General features: G+C 49.2%; 1 protein-coding gene and 1 long non-coding RNA gene across 2 annotated transcripts in view; one reads left to right on the top strand and one right to left on the bottom strand.

The window, feature by feature from the left end:
* LOC119433994 (gamma-aminobutyric acid type B receptor subunit 2) overlaps positions 1 to 24,641 on the top strand; it is a 350,459-nt gene that overhangs the window by 273,401 nt on the left and 52,417 nt on the right. Inside the window, exons 7-10 of the mRNA XM_049658564.1 lie at positions 14,544 to 14,771; positions 15,667 to 15,727; positions 17,433 to 17,516; positions 18,562 to 18,715. Coding sequence (XP_049514521.1) covers positions 14,544 to 14,771; positions 15,667 to 15,727; positions 17,433 to 17,516; positions 18,562 to 18,715 — 527 coding nt within the window. The remainder of the gene's footprint in view (positions 1 to 14,543; positions 14,772 to 15,666; positions 15,728 to 17,432; positions 17,517 to 18,561; positions 18,716 to 24,641) is intronic.
* Positions 1,008 to 24,641, bottom strand: LOC125941408 (uncharacterized). Its single transcript, XR_007464246.1, has 3 exons — positions 24,535 to 24,641; positions 23,674 to 23,747; positions 1,008 to 1,269 (listed from the first exon to the last, which is right to left on the bottom strand). It is a non-coding gene; the product is annotated as an uncharacterized LOC125941408 (long non-coding RNA).

Here is a 24,641-nt window from a genome sequence, read left to right as displayed (position 1 = left end):
CGAGTATAATGGAACCGGAGCCCGGGCCACCGCTGCCATTAGCGCTTTGCGAAAGATTGCGCTCGCATTAGGCGGCGCGGTACTGCCGTTCAGGCTATAAATGGGAATCGCGCTGTACGGTTCTCGGGCGTGCGATAGATTGCTCCAAGGAGTCACTATTACGTCGATAGCGGGCGGCGGTTCCGTCGACGGCTGAAGAACGGCGGCGTATATACAGCGACGTGCCTGCGCGAATAGTTGCGTGCAGCGGTGGAGACGCGCCCTCCGTAGATGGACTGGTATCCATAATTCTGGAACGCTGGCAGACAACGAGCGTGAACAAAGAAAGAAGAGACATTCTTAACGGACCGCGGTGAGAAGCTCTCACCGCGGGCGCTGTGCACGGAACTCCGATGTTTCACGAATGGTGAAGTGATAGGCGAAACCGGCGAGTAGAGGAAGTTCCACCGATAATTTCTAATTAGGAATAGAAAGAAAATGTGTGTTGAATACCGTACGCACTGTTGCCGATAATCCGGACACATATGTTCTAACCACCGTCCTACGTTCAGTTCTGCCGATTGTCGGGAAATTCGACAGACGACGCAATGACAGCAAAGCTCCAACCGCGTCATACGTTCAGTTTTGGGGATCGCCCGCGAATTCAATGGATCGCATGACCAGCTGTCTTTCGTTCAAGCAAAAATGTTATTGTTACGCAGTCGTAAGCATTCAGATGTTCACAATAACGAAATTCCGTGCTATCATAATCAAGAGTTTAAAGGTCATGTCTCCCACGAAAAGAAACGTCTTTCGGAGACAATGCATGGCGTACTAGAATTTAAAAAAAAAGTAGATTATAAATTTCGTTTATCTGCACTTTGCTTATCTCTATCTGTACTTCGCAGTGCTCGAAGTTCTCGGTTGTGTTTCTTTGTCTCAAGGATGTCGATCTACTAAGCTTACTGCGGAAGTAAAGATCTCGTCATACACCTCGGCAGCGTCCGAACGGTGCGCCGCCAATGAAGCAACAAAACGAGATTCTGTGAAAACTAGGTCTGTCAGTGGCCCAGGCTTGACCAAGAAGCACATTGAGCACCTTACGGCCGCAAACTGAGGCCAATTTGTCGTTCCTCTATGCATTTTATAATAAAATCTCGGGACCGGCTAACAACGACGCACGTAGCTATTTCAGGTGACAGGCCTTGTACTCGCGTGATAGGTCTTGAGTCCTCTATAGACAAACATGACATGCGTTGCACTCACCGACGATCCATACGCTGGCGCCATCTGCAAATATCATGCACGTGTACATTAGTTTGCACAAAATATTTTTAAAAAGCACACACGTAAATTTCAGTGCAATAGGCAGGCGTACAGGTCGTCTACTCAAATCAAATCAAAACTTGTTTCACATCCGTACATGATGTAGGTGGCACCGACAAAAAGCCGAAATCAATTCGGCTTGACAGGGGTCTGCGCCCCTTTCAAATTTCTGTACAAATAATGGAAACAATAATTAGCAACAGCAATCAGACATTGTTATGTAGCATTAGGCAATGGCAAGGGAGAAATCTAAATATGCGCAATGAAGAAGTGTAATTCAAAAAGTGTAATTCAAGAAGTGTAATGCAAGGACAATCATCATTGTTGCAGAAAGGAAACTAGGAAGGAAACTAGAATTAGCAACAGCAATCTGACGTTGTTAGGTAGCATTATACAATGGTTTTCGTTCATAAAACACCTCAATAATGCTCATGTGCTGACACCTCACATTTAAAACGGGAACCTGCAGATAAAGTTTTCACGACTTATATCGCCTATTGTTATACCGGCTTGACCACCAAATGAGGTATTTTCCTCAAGAGTGGGCGATCCTATCGAATCTTGTCATGACAGTCTGCCTAAAGATGCACGTCTTCGCTGTCCAAGATACTCGTAACATCTGTGCTGTTAACAGCAGTGGCGATACAATCTGTATAAGGACATACATTCTGACATTCGAAGATGCGCGTAACAACCGCGCAGTTACCTGCACTGCCGATACCTCTCACAAGAGGGACACTTGCAGTTCGTAGAAAACAAAGCGTCCGAAACCGAAAGGCAGCAGTTCTGTAGAAAACTTTGTTACGGCAAAACAATTGCGCGCGACTTGGAAACAAAAACCAAACAAAGATGCTCGTGGTCGAAAAGCCGATGGTCGCACTATCAAGGATTCGTTCGTATCGCGTTTCTTCTCTCGATAGCGACGCCGGCACTTCAACCGCGATTTCCAAAGTAGGGGCAAACACGCCATACTGAATTCTCGATTCACATCCGGCATTGCCACCGGCGGCTTCTCGCCTCTTTTATAAGATGATACTTTTTCCAAGCTCCCGTTGCTGCCAACGCGACGTCCTGTATTATAAAGTCATATACTTGCCGAAGCAGAAAAGCTTCTGCGATACTTTTCCTTGCACATTTCTTCTTTTCTCAAGATGTTTAGTTTTTTTCTCGAATTTCTCGAGTTTTCGTTCCTCGAGTTTCAAGCCACGACATCCGCTTTTCGCTCTTCGTGTTTGCCTAGTCATCATTTTCGAAGTTATCAGCATAAGTCTTCCATCAAGGCAGCAACAGGGTGCCGACTGGTCAAGCGTCCAGCTTATTTCGAGGATCTCGTAAGTGTCACGTCGAAGCACGTTTGTGCAGCCGTTTCTGAACTCGGGCTGGTCTCCGATGCTGAGCGGGCCACTAAATGGGTGCGCACATGAGCGATTGAAGGGCGAGGCGGGTCGGAACCACTGCTTGAAGAACGCCGCGGTATGTCACGCTGCGTAGAAAAGCGAGTTTCGGATACTGCGCACCACAACGCCGGCTATTGCGCGCGGCACCAAAGGAACGGTTATCCTACCAACTCGGTGCTGCGCTTTTCAAGAACAGCCTCTGTGTCAGCTCCGAGCAGCAGCCTAAACGCGGTAACTAATTTTAGCGCCGATTTTCTTTCAACGATAAAAAAGACTGTTTTATTCCTATTTGAGAAATCAGGCTGTGACAGCGCTATAAATAATTAAAACGCAGTTTCCCCCAGGAAAAGGTGGTACCGAATCTACCGATCATCGCGACGTTCTGTGCAAACGAAGCATGTAAAATCTAGCGATATTTGTGTGCGTGCGTGCGTGCGTGCGTGCGTGCGTTTTTCTTTTCTTTTTTTTTAATGTCCCTCTCTAAGTGTGTGCATTTTTCTTTATCTTTCTGTCTCCCCTTACCCCTTCCCCAGTGTAGGGTAGCAAACTGGATATCTACCTTCCGGTTAACCCCCCTGCCTTTCGCATCTCAGTTATCTCTCTCTCTCTCTCTCTATCTCTCTCTCTCTCTATATATATATATATATATATATATATATATATATATATATATTGTTACGGTGAAGGGAAAGAAGAAGGTGACGCGAACGAGAGGAAGACGAAGTCTCTGGCCGTTGCCTGAACGCCATATTTCTTCGCTTGTAAATATACATCCTTCTACACTCGTGGGCCTGCTTTCTTCCTGCAACATTTTGGTGGAAGGTGCTGGGTACAATCACGGAACTTCGCAGTGGACGTCATCTACCTGCCGCCACAATGGCAGATCAACCGACACAACCGACAACGCCTCAGCAGTCCACGCCAACGGTCATCCTCACTCATCTGCGGGACCCGGGGACATTTTGTGGCACGGACAACACCGACGTCGAGGACTGGCTTGCGATGTACGAACGAGTGTGCGACAACAACAGGTGGGGTCCAACAATGATGCTAGCAAACCTCATGTTTTATCTGAAAGGAACTGCGAAGCAATGGTACGATACGCATGAAGCTGACCTAACAAGCTGGGATGTCTGCAAAGAAAAAATGCGTGACCTGTTTGGCAGACCTGTCGGTCGTCAGTTGGCAGCAAAAAAAGAACTTGCATGCCGCGCTCAGACGTCCACAGAATCCTATGTCGTGTACATACAGGATGTGCTGGCTCTCTGCCGCAAGGCTGATAACACCATGACCGAGGCGGACAAGATTGGTCATATACTAAAAGGTATTGCAGACGACGCCTTCAATCTCCTGATGTGTAAGGATTGTGCCACTGTGGATGCAATTATAAAGGAGTGCCGGCGCTTCGAACAAGCGAAAGGCCGCCGCGTCCCTCAACATTTCGACAGGCTGCCCAATACCGCCGCGACATCTTCGTGCGCAGACCCGCCGCGGTTCGTTCAGCCGACAGGATCAGAAGATCTAACGCGTATCGTTCGCCGTGAGCTTGAGGCCATGGCTCCGGCTCCAATTCGTTCCGACTGTCGGGAAAGTGTGCCCGCTATCTCGCTTATACAAGCGGTCGTTCGGGAAGAAATAGCGAGTTTGGGCATTCCATCTCTCTGCTCGGTCCGCCATACGAACACCTACCAGATTTCTCCGGCCGCTCGCTCCCAGACGCAAAGCTTCCCGCCACTCCGCCGCAACCCCGCTGACTGGCGCACACCGGATGACAGACCCATCTGTTTTAATTGTTCCGGTATTGGACACATCGCCCGTCATTGCCGTAATCGCTGGTCGTCGTCTCCTCGGTGGTCGTCTCCGAGTCACTACCGCCAAGTACCAGACAATCGCACTTTCTCGCCCTACACGCCGCCTCGGAACATCAACGCCGACAGTGCTCCACCAAGATCCAGCCGCTCCCCGTCTCCGCAAGGCCGTCGGTCCCGTTCGCCTCTCGTTCACCGCTCTTCGTCCCCATCTGCAACCGGTCGCTTCCCTTCGGGAAACTAGGCGGTGCAGCTCCCGGAGGTGAAGCTGCAACTCCGACCCGGCCCACAAATCCTCTGTTGACCCTGCCTACACGTGGAAACCTACTGGACATTGAAGTTGATGGTGTTCCTGTCACATCTCTCGTTGACACAGGAGCGCAGCTTTCAGTTATGAGCGCTGCTCTCCGCCGAAGGCTCAAAAAGGTTCTGACTCCCGCCGTACCGTGCACTGTGCGAGTCGCCGATGGGAGTACTTCACCTGTTCTTGGAATGTGCACAGCACGTGTGACCATTGCGGGCCATTATAGCGTTGTTTTATTTATCGTCCTCGAGCACTGTCCACACGACCTAATTCTCGGCCTCGACTTCCTTTCGAAACACTCTGCCCAAATTGACTGCTCCGCAGGTGTTGTACAGCTGGATCTGCCGCTTCCTGCCGACGCAGACGCAACAACTTGTGCTTCACCCCGCTTATGTTCTGCTGAGTTTGCACGGCTGTCTCCACAGGCGGCTACCAATGTCCTCCTGACGCCCTGTCCTCCCGTACCTGATGGCGAGTACGTCGTGTCTCCGCTTACTGACGTGGTTTTGTCACGAAATATTGCCCTACCGAGCACCTTAATCCGGATCCTCGAAAACTGCGCTCGGGTGCCCATCCTCAATTTTGGATTTTCGACGCATGTGCTGCCACTCGGCATTGCCGTCGCACTTATCACTCCTTTGGATGAATTTGAGATTTCTTCTTTGGCCTCCGAATCCTTCCTGAGTACCAACGCACCTTTGTCACCCATTCCTTCGTGCTCGACGCCTGCGGACGATGTTTGTAAGATGATCGCCCCTGACCTTCCTTCCGAGCAAAGAACAGCTCTTCGTCACCTCCTGTCATCTTATCGGGATATCTTTGATTTGGACGACCGTCCACTTGGTCAGACATCTGTTGTCACGCATCGCATCAACACCGGTGACGCCAGCCCCATTCATAGGCGGCCATATCGTGTCTCCGCAACAGAAAGGGCCATAATCCAGAAAGAGGTCGACAAGATGATGGACAAGGACATCATTGAACCTTCCAGTAGCCCGTGGGCATCACCGGTTGTCTTAGTAAAGAAAAAAGACAACTCGTGGCGCTTCTGCGTTGACTACCGTCACCTCAACAAGATAACAAAGAAGGATGTTTATCCCCTGCCTCGCATTGACGACGCTCTTGACTGCCTTCACGGATCCCAATACTTTTCATCAATTGACCTCCGCTCCGGGTATTGGCAGATTAGCGTCGACGAGATGGACCGCGAGAAAACCGCCTTCGTCACACCGGACGGTCTGTACCAATTTAAAGTCATGCCCTTTGGATTATGCAATGCGCCAGCTACATTCGAGCGCATGATGGACTCTCTGCTGCGCGGCTTGAAGTGGTCTACATGCCTCTGTTACCTCGACGATGTGATTGTCTTTTCGTCGAACTTTGAGAGCCACCTGAGGCGCCTCACGACCATACTCTCCGTGTTTCGCAGGGCTGGCCTTCAGCTAAACTCCTCCAAGTGCCATTTCGGTCGCCGTGAAATTACCATGCTCGGCCATCTCGTAAACGCCGCCGGAATCCAACCTGATCCACAGAAAGTCCACGCTGTGCGCAATTTTCCTGTACCTTGTTCAACAAACGATGTCCGTAGTTTTCTGGGCTTATGCTCTTATTTCCGACGATTTGTGAAACAATTTGCCGACATCGCTCGCCCTCTCACTGACCTTCTTAAGAAAGATGCCTCTTTCTCTTGGGGACCACTGCAGGAGCAAGCCTTCTCTACCCTGATCGAGCGGCTTACAACCTCCCCGATTCTGTCACACTTTGACCCTTCTGCACCTACTGAAGTACGAACTGACGCGAGTGGTTATGGCATCGGCGCTATCCTCGCTCAACGTCAACAGGGCCACGACCGTGTCATCGCTTACGCCAGCCGCCTTCTTTCCACGCCCGAGCGAAATTACTCCATCACTGAGAGGGAATGCCTCGCGCTCGTATGGGCGGTCGCGAAATTTCGGCCGTACCTTTTCGGTCGGAGCTTCTGCGTCGTAACCGATCATCACGCCCTCTGCTGGCTCTCCTCTTTGAAGGACCCAACTGGACGACTTGCACGTTGGGCATTGCGTCTACAAGAATATACATTTTCTATTACGTATAAGTCAGGGCGCCTGCATAAAGACGCTGACTGCCTGTCCCGCAATCCTGTGGATCAACCGGACGATACCGATGCAGACTCGGACATCAGTATTCTGTCTCTCTCCGGCTTTCTCCATATTGGCGACGAGCAACGCCAAGATCCTGTTCTTCGAACACTTATGGAACGCCTAAGCTCCTCGCCTAATGACCCGTCTCTGCGGATGTTCACCTTGCGCGATGGAACTTTATACCGTCGTAGTGTTCGTCCTGATGGCCCGGAGCTGCTCCTAGTCGTTCCAAAGCACCTTCGACTGGCCGTGCTCCAGCAACTTCACGACGCTCCTACTGCTGGACATCTGGGCATCACTCGTACTTACGACCGCCTGCGGCGCCGCTTCTTCTGGCCCGGCATTTATCGCTCTGTGCGCCGTTATGTCACTTCTTGCGACCTGTGTCAGCGCCGCAAGACGCCTGCTATGCCTCCTGCTGGTTTGCTTCAACCAATTGCTATCCCTACAGAGCCCTTCTTCCGTGTGGGCCTCGACCTCCTTGGCCCCTTTCCTATTTCTATGAAAGGAAACAAATGGATTGCTGTAGCAACAGATTATGCCACGAGATATGCCATTACACGAGCGATGCCAACCAGCTGCGCTACAGATGTCGCCGACTTCCTACTATACGACGTCATCCTGCACCACGGCGCCCCTCGCCAGTTACTCACGGATCGCGGCCGCTACTTTCTCTCGAAGGTCGTCGATGATCTGCTCCGCTCCTGTTCTACAGAACACCAGCTCGCTACCGCATACCACCCTCAAACGAACGGCCTCACCGAACGACTCAACCGCACACTAACCGAAATGCTGGCCCTGTACGTTTCCGACGATCACCGCGACTGGGACGTCGCTTTACCGTACATCACTTTCGCATACAACTCGTCCCGTCACGATACTGCCGGATTCTCCCCATTTTACCTTTTGTATGGCCGCGACCCCACCTTGCCCTTCGACACGTTGCTACCTTCCGCAGTACAATCACCCAGCACTGGTTACGCTCGCGATGCTATTGCCTTAGCCGCCCAGGCCCGAGAGGTCGCGCGTCATCGCCTCACAGTCTCGCAAGCTTCTCAAAAACGACGCTACGACCTTCGGCACCGAGACCACCATTTTTCACCTGGTTCCCTTGTCCTTCTCTGGACGCCTTCACGTCGAGTCGGCTTGTCGGAAAAACTCCTTTCCCGTTATTCTGGTCCATACCAGATCTTACGACAACTGTCCGACGTGACATACGAGATCGCCCCAGTCGGTCAGCCTTCAGTGTCTCCCAACGTCACCAGCGATGTTGTTCACGTCGCCAGGCTCAAGCCCTATGTCTCCCCATTAAGCGACGCTCCATAACCTGCACCGGGACGGAGCTAACCCCACCGGGAGGGTGATGTTACGGTGAAGGGAAAGAAGAAGGTGACGCGAACGAGAGGAAGACGAAGTCTCTGGCCGTTGCCTGAACGCCATATTTCTTCGCTTGTAAATATACATCCTTCTACACTCGTGGGCCTGCTTTCTTCCTGCAACAATATATATATATATATATATATATATATATATATAGAGAGAGAGAGAGAGAGAGAGCGAAGGATAGATTTCTGAGAAGTTAGGCTCATTTCCGACTTGAGATGTGACTGGCATCATATCCGCACCGAATGACATCAACGGAAACTTGTAATTTCTGAGTGCTTCATTAAAGTTGCGCCCCGTATATCGCTTACGCATCTAATTCTAAACAGAGCGTTGTATAGTCTGAGACGTCGGGGTACACAAACCTACCTAAACTTTGCAGTCCTTGTCTTTTACAGCATCTAACTGGCGGTTTCAACAGGTGGATTGATTGATTGATTGATTGATTGATTGATTGATTGATTGATTGATTGATTGATTGATTGATTGATTGATTTCAACGTCTTGTCTACATCTTGCCTGTAGGAACGCCGTATCGGAGGTCACCGGCTGAAGTATCCACCACCCTGTGCCCTTGAATGTAGATTCACACGACGGCTTGAGCGTGACGTAGCTCGAGTGCACCGAATCACGCTCCGCGTAATCTCCTTCACAGACTCGCCGTTCGCGGCACAGTTCCGTGCCGCTGAGCTGCGTCACCTTCGGTCCGCGGTATACCAATCGCCGATTCGGCCTTCGAGACACCTCACTGCATCGGCATTCTTCGCCATCCCGCTTCCATCAAAATTCAACTTCCTGACGGGGAGGATGAAACCCCGCGCTCGGCAACAGCGGAGCCCTGGAGACGGCTGAGCCGCCCGCATACGATATTCCGCACGTGCATCCTTGGCACGCAGGCCTATACACAAGAAACCGGCCGTATATATTGCTCGTGGAGTATATATTGATCGTCCACGAACGCAAAAAAAATTGACTGCACGCTCTTCAATGGATGGCAGAATGACAGAGTGTCTCTTTTGGATGACGACGCGCTTCCCCTGTTCCCCTAACGTATCGGAGTGATGCACGGTCGCAGGCTCGGGCGTCAGCTAGTGCACGGATCTACGCGCGCGGCAAGAATTATAGACCGATCAGTAGGGCGAGGCCGTCGGCGCGAACGCGTGCCTGACGGCACCCCCTCCCTCTCTTCCCCCGCCTCCCCCTTCAGAGGATCACCCGCTTCGGCGTGGGGAAAGAAAAGGGGGAGGCGTTATGCAAACAGCGAGCGACGGCTGCTGAGACGGACGACGACAGCTGCATCCAAGTGCCGCGATTATCGTCACCACCGCCGTCGCTATGCGCTATGCCATTCGTATATGGGCCACGCGTGAGCATTGCGGCATGATGGGGAAAGGTGGGTGAGAGAGAAAGAGAGAGAGAGAAGGAGTAAGTCGGGGAGGCTCACGGCTCCTGCTGCATAGGCCTCGGCGACGTTGCGGGCGAGCTCTGTCGCGTTCAAACCCCCCGCTTTCTTCTCAGTTTCGGCCCCGTCCTTTCGGCGAGCACTTAGGGATAGGCGTGCGCCGTTTGTTCTATAGGGGCTGCTTTTCTGCTTCTAAGAAGGGAATGGTCTCCGAGATGGCGATCGCTCCCGCTGGTCGTCAGTGCTCCAGCGCCGTGCACCCAATATATTTCCGTATATGGTTACGCGTTTCGCCGCAACCTCATACGCGCGGGGAAGGGGTCGACTTTGCGAGCTGTGTTTCGGATGACGCCAACTAAAGCGGGCCGCTGCTGGAAGCTTAAGCATATGATTTGCGTAGACGTATTCCGTTCTACAGCTGAGCGCCGTGTAGGGACCCACTGCGCTCCGCGCTGGCGCGCTTAGCACGAGCGCAATGTGGTGCGCCATTTTCTTGCTGGCGCGTTCAGCGAGGAAACGAGCGCGCGGCGTTGCGTGGCGGGCTCTGCGGCGCCAGCCGACTGCTTTGAGTATAGGAGCCCAATAAAAACAGGAAACGTCATAAGAGTTGCCGCTGTGCGTCATAAACCGCGCTACGTTTGTCGCTTTATACACTGCGTAAGAGAATGTAGCAAATAACCAAAGCCAATATACGGTACCGGTCTGTGATACTCCCAACTACTTTGTGTCAAGCGAAACTTTGTTTTGAACAGATTCGCGCGCGTTGTGATGTCGCTGCCTGTAGCCATGGCAACGCGTCCCGACCCACACGTGCGACTAGCTTAGGCAGCCTGACAAACTGTAGTGCACTTTAGTTAAGGCAAGTTTTTCGTCGCACAAACTTGTTCGGGAAACCCGTTAGTTTACACCCAGTTTAGCTGTGACCGCAATGTTCGAGCAGCGGTTAAAACTGCAGCGAATCGCTGTGCTCCGCCATCACGTTCCTTGGCCGCGTTCTGAGCGCATTGAGTGACTGTGTTGAGACTGTGTTGATTTACCGCGGTGAACCTAAACTTGGGACTAAACTGAAAGAACACGTTAAATGGCATCCACCAATTTTCTGCTCTATACGTAAGCGAGTTTTCACGAAGTAACTATCATCACATCTTGAATTAGAGCCGAACTCCACCGGCGGCCCACGGTCGAAACAAGTAATCGCGAACTAAAGGAACACGAAAAGCGCTCGTTTGAACACAATGACAAACGACGAATCCCGCGCGACTGACGTCACAGAAGGGAAACAGAGGCGGTATACGCGGAGAACCTGGAAGTACAGCAGAAATCGCGCAGAAACAGAAAACTTCCAATCTTGGAAGCTTAACGAACGCTTGCCTTTGCCCGAGCTCTGGCGCTCTTTGGCCTCCGCGGCTTATATACTCCGCCGTCTCTATTTCGGGCCTTGCCATCCCATTGGCTTTGCAAGCCTCAAACATTAATTCCGTAATGGCTACGCAGCGCTGGAAGAGACAGGCCGTTTCCACCCTCCGCAAAGAAAACAGACAACGGGGTATCCTGATTGCAGCCCCGAGATTTATCTGGTCGAGCCAAATGCGATTGCAAGCGCAACTGCACTTCTTCAGGTCGCAGTTTGCAGAACAGCAGCGGAAAAGGGGACAAGAAAACATAGAAAACAAAGTGCGCGCTTTGCTTTCGCCCCCAAAGAGGTCGTCTGGAGTTCGTTGGCGTACTTATTTCTTTACCCGCCCAACCTCCTGTTTTTACTACCTTCGGTATTCCTTTATGAGCTCTCACTGCGCAGCGCAGCCTCCTTTTTTTTTTTTTTTTTTTCGCTGGGAATGCGACTCCTTGTAATGGGGCTCCGTGAACTCGACTGCAAAACCAGGAACATCTCTTTTACACGTACACGCACTAGTTCAGATACCGGCAATGCGCACGCCGTTATATACGTGCCCCATGGTGAAGTTGGCCTCTTGAGCGTGCACTGGGGATGTATTCTGGGACGATCACTTTCGGCGATACAATATCGCCTCGGCCATCGGGCGCGCGCTGATTGGCTGGTTGAGCGAAGCCGGATGAAATGATTGGCTGGTTGCGCACTTACGTCACGCGAAGGCGATAGTATCGCCTTCGCGATACTAGAGCACGAGATATTTGCCTACGTGCCTAGCTGGCGGCCTCGCATGCTGCTCGAGATCACACGGACACAAGAACGGCACATACAGTCAAACCCTGTTTTAACGAACAGGCTTATGCACCAAGTATATTTCGGTATATCGGGGAATTCGATACGTTTAAACTTTTTTTTTGTCATTGAAAAGCGGCACATACCCATTCATCCTAAAGTTCGCATCAAAGAGCTTCATTGAAAAGCCGCGCACACCCAGTGTCACATATATCCAGTGGCCCAGGTTGGCCCGACGGTTGGTTTCGACCCCGGCTCCCTTAACACGGAAAGCCAGTGCTCTACCCATTCGGCCATGGTCTGCCCAGTGACGAAAGTTGGCGGGAAAACAGACAGAAACCAGGAAGTGCGCTAAGTATCTAAAGAATGCCAATCGCATCCAAAACTACGCGTAGTAAGCACCAATCTTTAGCGTGTGCCCTCAAATGTTTCTCGGCGTCTCTAAGAACGTGTTTGTCGATGGGAGAGATGGTGTAGACCCGGGGTGCCATTCTGCGCATTGTCAAATTCCGCCATACTGCCGAATTCGCCATCTCGCCAGCTCTGATTGGCTCAGAGCGCTGCTACGGCGTTTCTGATTGGCCCAGAGTGACACCATTCCAAAATTTCACAGTACGACGGAATTTGACGATGTCCAAAATAGTAACCCTGCTCCAGTCCACTGAGTTCCTGCGTTCAAAATAATTAGCATCGAGTTCGTTACGAGGGAGTCATTTCATACGCGCATCGCGTATGTTTCGCGTGTTCGATACAGCGAATAATTCGCTTTATCCGGTTTTACTATATTCGGGCTTGACTGTTTATGCACCCACAGAAACGCACACAGAGTGGCCGAGTTACTCCAAGCCATATTCAACCTGACACGCTATAGTTAGCGGACATAGGCCTACGCCTTCTTCGCTCGTGACTAGAGGGTACTGTCACGCGTAGACTAATTTGAGTCGAGGCTTCACTTGGCGGCTACCCGAAAAGTTAGTTACAAGCACCGCCCACAGAACCACACTGCACCATACTCTCAGCGTCCCTGCGCTCGAAAGCGTAGTTTCGGAGAGACGGCAACATTGCGAGTAGTTCGCCTCCGCCGTGACGTCACCAAAACTAGTGAACGTAATTAGCAGGCCTACGCAAACTATATTTGATTTGGGCAGCCGTGTACGTGCCTTGGTATTCTTAGGTTGTAAGAGAACACACCTGATAAGTTATTCAGCAGGCCGCACTAACAGGGACGTCAGGAAGGACACGCGCAATGCACTGCAGATTAGCAACTGGGCGTCTACGTAGTGAGCGCATCGAGACGTGACGTAGAAACGTTTTGTTTACGTATGTCCGTAACAACCAACATTCCGGTTGCTTAGAGTGCATTGTTAACGTTGTTAACGTTAGAGTGCGTTGTACATAACGTAGTGGTAGCGAATGTTCACCGAACGAATACTGTGTCCTGTCAAGCGAACCTAATACTATAGCAGTAACTTCGGCAGTACCATCAGCCGTTACTTGCCGTCGCCTCCAGAAAAGTCTGAAAGACGTCCAACAGTATATATATATATATATATATATATATATATATATATATATATATATATATATATATATATATAAAACTCCCGATACAGCCTTCTGTTGCTCAATACGTGATACATAAGAGTGATTTACTGAGCGCGAAAGATGTCCGCGAATACACGCAAAGTGTCTCGAGCGGCGAGTCGCGCGGCAAGTTGATATGACGATTACCATACACGGTTATAGTGGTAAGGAAGACGAAGACAAACACGAGCTGCACAGGACAGGAAAGGTCCTGTGCAGCCAGCGCCTGTCCTGTAGTTCGAGTTTATGCCTTCGCCTTCCCTAGAGCCGTAACCATGTTTCATAATGCCCTTAACCAACTTGTCCCCATTTCAACGTTAGTGATATGACGATGATTGTGTTTCCATAGGACTTGCGGAAGGATCCAATTGGAGAAAGCGCAGCGTCACCTTTTAATGCGATTAGCACTCTCAGGATACATCACGCCCATTTCGATATCCCATCCATCCATTCATCCCATTCCATTCCATTCCATCCCACCCCATCTCGTCTCGTCTCTTCGCATTCCATTACATTCGGTTCCATCTTCCAATGTTCGTCTCTAACGGTTTTCCTTGACATACGCCAATGCGGGTCACCGAGATTGTGCCACTGCGTATGCGCCACTGAATATGCGCCACCCTCCAAAGACAAAAAGAAATCCTGTAAAATGTATCTGGTGCTGAGCGGAATTGAACCCGCGTCATACATATTCAGACAATCTTGTCTGAACATATATTCACATGGGCGCCACTCGCGGACTTCGAGGTGGCGGCGCCAGACGACGCGGCATGTCCAGTGCGAAGCCCTAGAGAGGAACCCGGCTGCAGACATCCCTTACACACTACGCACTTCGACTGCGGCAATACGGCGTTCCACTATACATTGCTTCAGTGCTAATTGTGCTTCAGTGCTAACGTTCCTCGTGAAATGGGTTCTGCCGGAATTCTCTTACCAAGAATTGCATTTTCGCGGTTCGTAGGGTTGGTGACAGATGAGACGGAGCGACGAACTTGGCTATACTCAATGCGAGTGTGTGTGTCTTCGCGTTCTCGCAGACGCCGACGGAGTACGAGGCGGAGTACAACCTGATGCGCTTCAACGAGTACTCGCGCTTCCACGGCTACGCGTACGACGGCATCTGGGCGCTGGCGCTCTCCATCCACGCCGTCATCGTGCGGCTGCGAGCCAACGACACACGCATCTCAGAGTTCGACTACCGCAAGCAGTGGTGGGGACGCCTCTTCAAGGAGGCGCTCAACGAGACCAACTTCATCGGCGTCACGGTGCGTCACTGCTGGAAAGAGCTCCTTAAGTTTTTTTCGTAGAAGGCTGAGAGCGATGCAGTTATACGTTGACTTCATATAGAATTGAGCATCTCAACTACTCGACCGAGCTAGCGAGCGAGTAGGGTAAATGAATGATAGCGAGTAGGGTAAATGAGTGATAGCGAGTAGGGTAAATGAGTGATAGCGAGTATTGTAAATGAGTGATAGCGAGTAGGGTAACTCAGTCATAGCGAGTAGGGTAAATGATTGAGAGTGAGTAGGGTAAATGAGTGATAGCGAGTAGGGTAACTCAGTCATAACGAGTAGGGTAAATGAGTGAGAGTGAGTGGGGTAAGTGAGTGATAGCGAGTAGGGTAAATTAGTCATAGCGAGTAGGGTAAATGAGTGAGAGCGAGTTAATGAGTGCCACAGCGAGCAACTGAGTGATTGAGTTACGATTGAGCATTTCAGAGGTTCAGTGAATGACTGAGCTGACAAGCTTGCGATGAAGGTTACTTTGACTCGCCAAATAGGTGAGTCAAAGTGATCGAGAGAGTAAACAAAAGTACAAATGACTTAGGGCGCCAATGAGAAAATTATATAGTGATTGAGCCAGTGAATAAAAGTGAATATGCCAACGAGCAACCCAATGAGCGAACGAGTTGGATATCAAGCAAGCTGTTGAGGAATTGGGTGAGATAGAACGGGCGAGTGAACAAGGACGTGGACGTGAGTGAACTTTAGAGAAATGGAGTTATTGATCAAATGAAACAACGGTGCGAAAGTTAGCAAGCGAGTGACTGAGTAAACAAGTGAGCGATAATGTGTCAGTGCGAGCAATTGAGCGGTCGAGTGAACAAACCTATGTAGGTGAGACCGCGAGTGATTAATGTCACATGATCGCCTGTCGCAGGGTCCTGTGCGCTTCTTTCGTAACGAACGCAAGGGCCAGGTCCTCTTGAAGCAGTTTCAAAGTGAGTTTTTATTATTCATTCCTGCCTTCCTCCTCTCTTGTTGAATTTTTTTAGGACCCGACTCCACACGCATTACGCGTTTGTCATAAAGCGCATGCGCCTGCTGGTTCGCTAAACTCGTAGTACAGACCTTAAGTAGTCCACGAAGTCGAGGTCATCTTAAGGAGAGCACTGCCACTGATATCAGGGTTCTCATAAATCTATTCACTGCGCAAATAACAACGCCTAGAAGCTAAATTATGAGGTCTGCTGCGAAGCGATTTTAGGAGCCCGGAAAAAAACGCCTTTGTAGACCGTTTCTTGTTTCTAGGTCAATCTGGAACGACCCGGCGTGCCACTGATGATTAAATTATACGGCAGTTTAGAAGACAAGGAAGGCCGTGCTCTTGATGCGATTGCCTCGGCTGTCGTGCTGGAAACCCGGTTTCCTCAAACAGTTCCCTTTTTTTTTTTTTAGTTTGACACTTATGCCTCTTTTTCTGCCCCTTCACGACGGTTATTGCCCTCGCGGCCTCTACAGTCCCTTTCTTGGCGTGATTTTATCGGCTGCGATCGAACCGGACTTTGTGGAAGCAAACGCGTAGTCCGAACAATCGAGACTCAAGTGCGAGTCCAGCCACCATTTTTTTATTAATATTATTTTTGTGTGGGGCCCATTCAGCTGGTCCTTTCGAAGAGCTCTGATGGTCGTTTAAAGAAACAAAGAAACCGACTTACACGAACAAAGGATTTTAGTAGCAATATTCCGGCTTTGAGACGGCAGGAGCGTGCTTAGTAGAAAGTTTTACATTATCCGTAAACCTCTTGCCGTTTACGGATTACGTAGTTAACGGTGTCGTCGATGGCACTAGCATGAAGGTTATATGGTTTTACAGTAGCACGGCTGGTCGCGAAATCTCGTGACGCTTAGTCCAAGCACAATGCGCTTGAAAAAAAAAAGAAAGAAAATTGTCGCTTGAGTGTTCTCCTCGAAGGAAAATCATAAAAGGACTGCAACGTTAACGATTACGTCCCTATCAACGCTTTACACCAGCAGTAAAATATGGTAGGCCACTGCAGTATTAGATTTCTGCGCTCTCCAGAGATGAGTAAATGCCCTCTTTTTTTCTTTTTTTTCTCCCTTGCTCTCGGCACCCGAACCTCATTTCCCCCACCCTCAATTTGTAAAATGTGCCTGCCCTCTGTCACCCTCAGTGCAATACCTTCATCCCAATAAAACCCACTAAATTTCCTGTTTTTTTAAATAGTCAGTTTATTGTCCAGCGAGTGACTTATACGTAGGCACTAGTAAACAATCAGCAGAATTAAGTTTGTTTTCTCTGGTATCTAATCGTAGAGAGAATTTTAGCAGAATGAGGTACGGCACTGGTCAGTATTACCTATGTGTGCTCTCTGGTTAAACTGCTCCCCGCAAGGCCTCGCTGGAAGCGTTGTGCCGCCCTCGCCTGTAACCCGGTCCGGTATTCCGTTCCTGGACGACAAGCCCATTGAAGCTTAGTCGCTTTGTTGAACGACCTTCGAAACTTCGTAGGAGTGCTCGAAAACGACCTGTCTAATACACCGTCAGTCAATGGCCATTCGCCACTCTGTGCGACACGACGCTTCCCGTGACCGTCATTTCATACCGCTTCGGTTTACGCCGAGTGTAACCGCTTGACCTACATTTGTTTGGAAACCTTTAACCTGCGTGGAACACGCCTTGCAGAAAATCAAGAGGTGAAGATTGGCGAGTACGACTGTCTCACAGAGACCCTGGATTTAACCAAGGGTCTTTCCATCATCTGGCGAGGTAAGACACTGCACCGTAGCCAGTGCGCATGCTCGCTTTTATTTCCCACAAAAAAAAAAAAACCTTGCACTGTCACACCAGGATAACAATGCCGCAGATAACCCAAAGGAAGCAATTTTTTTTTACTTCTTTAACTCTTTCGAAACTGCTCTGATATGTTTAATTCAATATCTTCTTTCTTTTTCTTTCTATTTTGTTTGTGCTTGTATGTGTGTGTTTATGTGAACTATGTTTCTTAACTTCCTTAAAGCCTTACGCGCAACCGAAAATAACACCAAACACCTTTTTGACCCAGCAGTGCTCATTTATCGTTGGTGTGCGGGTCGGTTATCTTTATGACACGGGCAGATAGAGAAAAAGGCTTAAAAAATGGTTGGATCTTTATAGAACACTAGCAAAAAAAAAATTACGTGCTCTAGTGACGCGAAGAATGTGCTGAATGTTTTTTCCCGAGTTATAGGAACCAAAAGTATTCTACTTAGTTCACGACAACAATTACAAGCATTAAATCATTGCCCCCCCCCCCCCGGATAGTCTTGACGGTGTTCTGATACTTCTGCTGCGGATAGCAAGAACAACATGCTACATGTATTCCTGGAGGGCCCTGTGAATGCGCGCGACGTAGGGCGCCTTCATACGCACGCCTACATGAAGGCTCCCCAGCGCGTGACCCCCCAGATCACTGGCGCGCTTTCGGAGGCCACACTTAGCGCAACGTAACGTCTGTTTTGCCACGTGCCGATCGACGCTTGACGTCAACGCATGAAGGCACCTTGGAAGATGCTGCGCGCGTTCAATGAAGTAAGCACAGGAATCGGGATATTTTTTGTTTGTTAGTTTGTTAGGCCTTACTACTTCGGATAGGAGCGTCACTCAAAAAAAAAGCTCTAAATAACAATGCTAAGTGAAGGACACCAGTGATACAATGTCCATTCAAATAATATAGGAACAAAAGAGGGCATCGACGAGGTGTGCGGCACGCCAAACACAAGAACTTTATCGTCAGCATTCTAAATACAATTGACTTTTCGTTATCCCCTGGCAGGCGGCTCCGACCCGCCGATGGACCGGACGCTGATCGTGATCCAGAGGACGCGGGTCAACCTAACCATCTACGCCAGCCTGTGCATCTTCTGCGTCCTGGGAATCATACTCGCCTCCGTGTTCCTCGTCATCAACATCAAGTTCAGGAACCAGAGGTAGGCACCCCGCTCGAGCACGCCACAAGAACTACTAAAGGGAACTCTGGCTCTAGTATCTAGGGTAACTTATACCGGTGTCACACGTACACTTCTTATCACGATCGGGGCCAATCCGGATCGGAATTTCTCGATCGCGGATCAACAATGGTCGCTGCTACACGGCCCAACGATCCGGATCCAGTTATTGCTGGTCTGCTCATCGTCGGCAACTCTCAGAACTGCTTTCATGCCTTGGCTACAAATTCAGATTTCGGTTTTACAGCCTACTATTGCTGGTGAACAGGCTTTTCAACGTTGTTTTCTAAAGCTGCCTTCAGTTCTTGTTTCTGGCGTTTCCAGAATACTGCGCTAGAACGCACAGAGGTCAGCCTGCGATCGCGACCAAGAGGCCCGATCGCCTGACCGCAAGATCGCGATCGCCAATGACCGAGTAGCAGCACCACTCGATCCGGATCAAACTCAATCCGAATTATCCCCGATTGCGATCAGAAGTGTACGTGTGACACCGGTATTAAAGTATATGGCGATCAAGCCAGCCACCATATAATCGGGATTAAAATCAGCAGCTATTTGCAGCAACTGCCTCCTTCTACAAGGATAATAAACGGATTTGATTTGATTTGATGCAACTTATTGACAGTATGTGATTTTGGCCTCACTTCATTCTTCCGGCTTCAGACGGCTCCATGACTTTGAACAACTTGATCCTTTTCGACATTGCGTTAGAAAGATTTGAAGCGTAATAAATAACGTCACAAGAACATTTCGAGGCACAAGCACTAAGGTAAGCCAAATCCGTGTAGTACCGTATTTGCACGTAAATAAGGCGACCACTAACATACAACGATCAAAATGAGGACGTCGAACCAAACCCGAATAGATATATTTAGAACGTGTCTGAATCCGAACCGAACCTGAACCTAAATAAATAATAGCGGTTACCGGTTCGTAACGAAACGGTTCTAGCAAATAAGTCCACAACGGGTGCTCAATTAGTTGCACGATTGTTAGAATAACTACTTCTACAATCAGCGCACCTTATACGAGCAGATTGTTACGACTCAGCAGTTGCGTTTTGTGCGAGAATGGAGATGGACGCTGGTTACGAGCTGGTAATGACGGCCACCTCGGCAGATACGCTTGCACTTTTGTAGTTCGCCGTGCCAGTTGTGCTCTCCGCGGCCGAAAAGCTGTTTCTGGGGCTCCGCGGAATCGACGTTTCTGGTGACGCTCCCAATTCGGTTACTAGGTCAACTTGTTACTAAAAATAGATAAACTAGATAAGCACCGAGAGCGAAAAGGACGAAGTCATCGAGGAGAGATATCAACGAGTTCAGCTGTATGACTTATTGTAACCATAACAGTGCCGTCGCTAATGAATGCTGTCACACTCTCAGTGAGCCGCAACCCCGGCTGCAAACGGTACGCCAAATCTGCTTTCGCCACGTGCCATTGCTCAACTCATGTTGATGCTTAGCGAAGCAGATTACAAGGCTCTTCAAGTTGTAGAAAATATTCGTGGAGAACATTGTGCGTGCTTTTAACTTCGTTTACCTCCCTTAGCCAACGCAAAATTACGCGCCACATGCAGATGCACCCAAAATATTGACGTATGGTTCAGCGCAAACCATCCTCTTCAATCGTAAAGAAGCATCAATGTCCTCACCTGCTTCTAAAAACGCAGCAAACTGGGCGAAATGACAGAAGCTGGCTTCTTTTTCTCGCTACACACTGGAAGTTTGAGGTTGTGAGTTATGTACTGCAATGAGAGTGCGCGCTTGTCTTCGACAGCATAGATCAAATGCCCCAGTTATCTCACCACCAGTCCTATAGTAAAGAAACTGAAGAAAAGGAGACAATTAACTGACTTTTCAGCTGTCTGAGTAACGAGAGTCGAAGCTACGCAGACCTTTCGCTGACGCAGGGAGTCTCGCTAATTATCTGTGTATTTATTGTGTACATTGAAAATTATCACGTATCTGTGTAATTCATTCGTAAAGTTCCGCCTTCTCTTGATGAAACTTGCGCATTGCGTCAAGTGGATAAGTCGATGGTACTCTGTAGTATATGGCCATAGGGTAGGATAATAATAATCTTACTGCACCGAACCGGTTTGCGAACCTCCGGCACAGAAGCACGATACTCTAAAGATTAGACCACAGACGCATGCCTAAAAAGACGGAATAAAACCCCCTTAATAATTTCCCTTGATGGCATTGACCTGTTGATATAAATGCTGAACTAATTGGAAAATAAAAGCTAATTGTTTCAAGCTAAAATCTCACGTATGGTTGAGCAACGATATCGGGATCACCCATGAAATTTGCCCAAGGCATTCAGATTGCATCCTGAAGCCGATGACACAAAAAGGGGGTCTGTATTTTTTTACGGGATTTTACGTGCCAAAACCACCATCTGAGTATGAGGCACGCCGTAGTGGGGGACTCCGGATTAGTTTGGACCACCTGGGGTTCTTTAACGTGCACCTAAATCTTAAGTACACTGGTGTTTTCTGCATTTCGCCCCCGTCGAAATGCGGCCGCCGTGGCCGGGATTCGCGATCTGTATGGAGAAAACAGTTGTTTTAATTAAACACGCGAAACCGCTTGACGTCAGGCAAGTAAACGAACCTGATTGGTAGGAGCATTGTTGTTTGTTTTTTCGACTTTGTAGAAGTTGCGTGTTTACAACAAACCTTGCCTTTTACTGGCAAGTGCATCTGTACGAATTGTGGTTGGAGAGCGTACATATAACCTTTCAATTCTTAAAGGTCACCACCGACTATAGAAGGTCATGCACGTCGTGTCTTGTGATTGAACCCGTTTTAATGCTGATTAAAGGTTACACTTTTCTGCAAGGCCAACCATTGTGGTCGATGGATGCAGCGTGCCTCTTCTTGTGTTGCGAAATCCATCGCTTGCTGACAAAAACATCAACCGAAGGTTAGCTGTGCCAGGATTTCTTTAAGCGTTTAGCTCTCTTTGGGAACTGACATGACAAGAACTTTATTTGAGTCCTGAGGAACTGAGATCTAGGCGAGCCGAAGGCTCCCCCAGATTAAGTCGGTAGCTCCGAACACGATGGGACCGGGAGACCAAGTCCCGTCGCGATGTCGTGGGCCCTCTGGACAGCCTGGAGTTGAATGTGAAGATTGCTGCTCTTGGGGGATTCTTCCCATTGCTCTTTCGTGATAGGTGGAGATGCGTTAAGGGCTTGGCACAACCAGAGCATGTGATCAAAAGAGCATGAGTCATTACCACATTTGGAGCACGACTGTGAGTGGTCAGGGTCTATCCTGTTAAGGGACCGGGGAGTGGAATACGAACGGGTTTGCAGAAGTCTGAGTGTGCTAGCCTGAGGTTTGTTCAATTTGGGGTGGGGGGGGGGGAGGTGGAAATGTCCTATTGCCGAGACGATTTTTGGGAACTACCCGCGATTTCTCTGAGACTGCCTAACCATTTCCGCGGACCAAACCCGAAGAGAACAACACGTCGTTTTATGCATTGAAGCACAAAAGTAACGGGATTGCCATTGCATTTCTCCACCAAGTTCGGGAAATAATTATCTCGAAACTGGTGTCAACGTGAGAATTAGTTCCAAGTGGATCTGCCTTGCGAACTCCACGGCTATAATTCGTAAATTGCAATGTGGGCCATAAGGTAATTAGTTAAAAACTTAATTAGTGAATGCTTGTTAATCAGCCCATTATGCATTTCAATTTTTTGTGCAAGTAATGTCCGCCTCTTCGAGTGGACCAGCTCATGAACTAGAATTGTGCTTTCTGCCACAGGCAACCTTGCAAATTTTATTAAAGTGTTCGCTGAAACACCCGGTATAGCGCTGCGTGTCGTGGCGCTGCCAGTCGGTGCGGTGATTTCGGCGAGTTCTGTGGTGCGCTCCGATGGACGAACCTTCTCAGCTTTAGTAGTTGCGCCCGGCTCCTTTGGACGTCCACGCAAGTACGCGAACGAGGCACGTGATGCGATAAATGATGCAAGGCAACGTGAAAACAATACCAATACGTTTCGTAAAACGAGTCGTCATCGGGAAAACGTCGCAATGCCTTCGTATTCATCCGCGTATAGGGATTCCTAAGTGCCCTTGACTTTAATCCCACTTTCTTCGCTATACAAACAAACCTCCTCTGCTTTCCACGGGTAAGTACCTTCCCGGTACGCTGTCGAAGCCTGGCGGTGTTGCATCTGATCCACACTTATCGGCCCCCGGTAACGCTCCCGAGTGCACACTACAAATCGGTTGTCAGTCTTCTTGCAAAGTGGCAGAATATGGTGAATAAGATTGTACACGTTTAGCCCAAACTTGCAGGGTTGTCGACAAGTAAATTTTGACGCCTCTTTCCTTCACTAAAGATCCTTTGGCGTACGCTTCTCGACTTGCTTTCGCCGAGTGTTTCATTTCACTCGACCAGTCAAAAGCGTTTGATCGTGTGAAACACCGTTACTTTTCGATCCTACATTGATAGGGCATTCACTTTTTCAATCGTGCTTTGACTGTACTGGTTATAATTATAACCATGGAGCTTTTCATGCTTTTTTTTTACCTTTATGCGTTCGCAGTAACTTGTTCTAAATAAGTGAATGTAGTTGCTCCTTATTGTTTCTCTCTTTTGGATACTTACACGTATACACACGCTGCTATGATTTTGTATAAGAACGCGGAATAAATAAAGAAAGATAATTCTAGACGTCCTTGGCGCTTCATGCAACCACGTATTTCAACAGGACATACACTCACACATGTTAAGAGGGTGAAACATTATAAGTCAAATTCTTCCACCCTCTAGGACGCCTGTGTCCATCCTTTGCGACACACCGTTCACGCCTGGTCTACCAAGAGCAAGGACACTGGGCTCTCACGTGACCTAGATTTTCCATTGCCACACTCGCAAGTTCTTCGGTGGCTCTTTAGCTTTTCTGAATGCCTTCGTAACCTACCGTGTCGGTCTCCGGCTTCTTGAACCATGCTTTCCCTGGACTGAGCTTCCTGACTCGCCGCACCGGTAAAGAACCTGCAAGAATGCGATATTGATTTGCCTCAACGCCAACAACGTATGCAAATACTTGTCGCCTCTGGTACTAGAGGCAAAACGCGTAAGAACAGTGCACGTGCAGATAAGAAAGGCACGATCTACAGCAAACTCAATTGCCAAGAGTCCTCGATCGGCCGGCTCCGGGCTACACACACGAGACTTCTGGTGGCAAGGTAATGGGTTCGGCACCAGTTCCCGAAGAGCACGGAATGCTTGCACGCGCGGTCTTATCGAGAAGCGGGTCTGCACGTCATTGTCTCGCGGGCAGAACGACGGCTGGAAAATGAGCACTGATACTACACTTTCGATATTAGGCATTAATTGACAATGGTTCTGAAACAATCGAATCGCTGGAGGTGCTGAAAACATAGCTGAAAACGATGAACAGCGTCGAACTTATTTAGCGAAGCCAGCATTACACACAGCTAACTTTGCGCGCACAGGCAACCTTAAAGCAACCCTTCTTCGATTTCGGCATTCGCGCATTGGCAGATATTTTTCCCCGCGTCGACCGCGCGAATCTCGCCGTTAATAGCGTCATCACCAACACCAACAGAAATCCGTTGAGGTAGCGCGCATAGCGCATATCCTTAGCAAGAACTTGTAACGCTTACACTGGATTGACTGCGCCGGCCCATTCAACACGTATACGCCACTGATTGACTTATTTCTGCAGCACATGGGATCATTCAGGAGAGAGCGTCCTGTCTGCTAGGCATTGTAAAGCTAATTTCTTTCCTGTGCCAACTACGAGAATCACGCTTACCACTGCCGCTGAGAAGCGTAACTTGATCCAGCTGCTCCTGGCCATTTCTTGTTGCACACCGGAGGACCGCCAGTACGAGCTTTCTACAGTCTGTACGTCATGTCTTC

The sequence above is a fragment of the Dermacentor silvarum genome, chromosome 11 (genome assembly GCF_013339745.2).
Source record: "Dermacentor silvarum isolate Dsil-2018 chromosome 11, BIME_Dsil_1.4, whole genome shotgun sequence".
Classification (NCBI taxonomy): Eukaryota; Metazoa; Arthropoda; class Arachnida; order Ixodida; family Ixodidae; genus Dermacentor; species Dermacentor silvarum.
The sequence above is the reverse complement of the archived record's forward strand: the minus strand, read 5'-3'. Positions and strand labels throughout refer to the sequence as shown.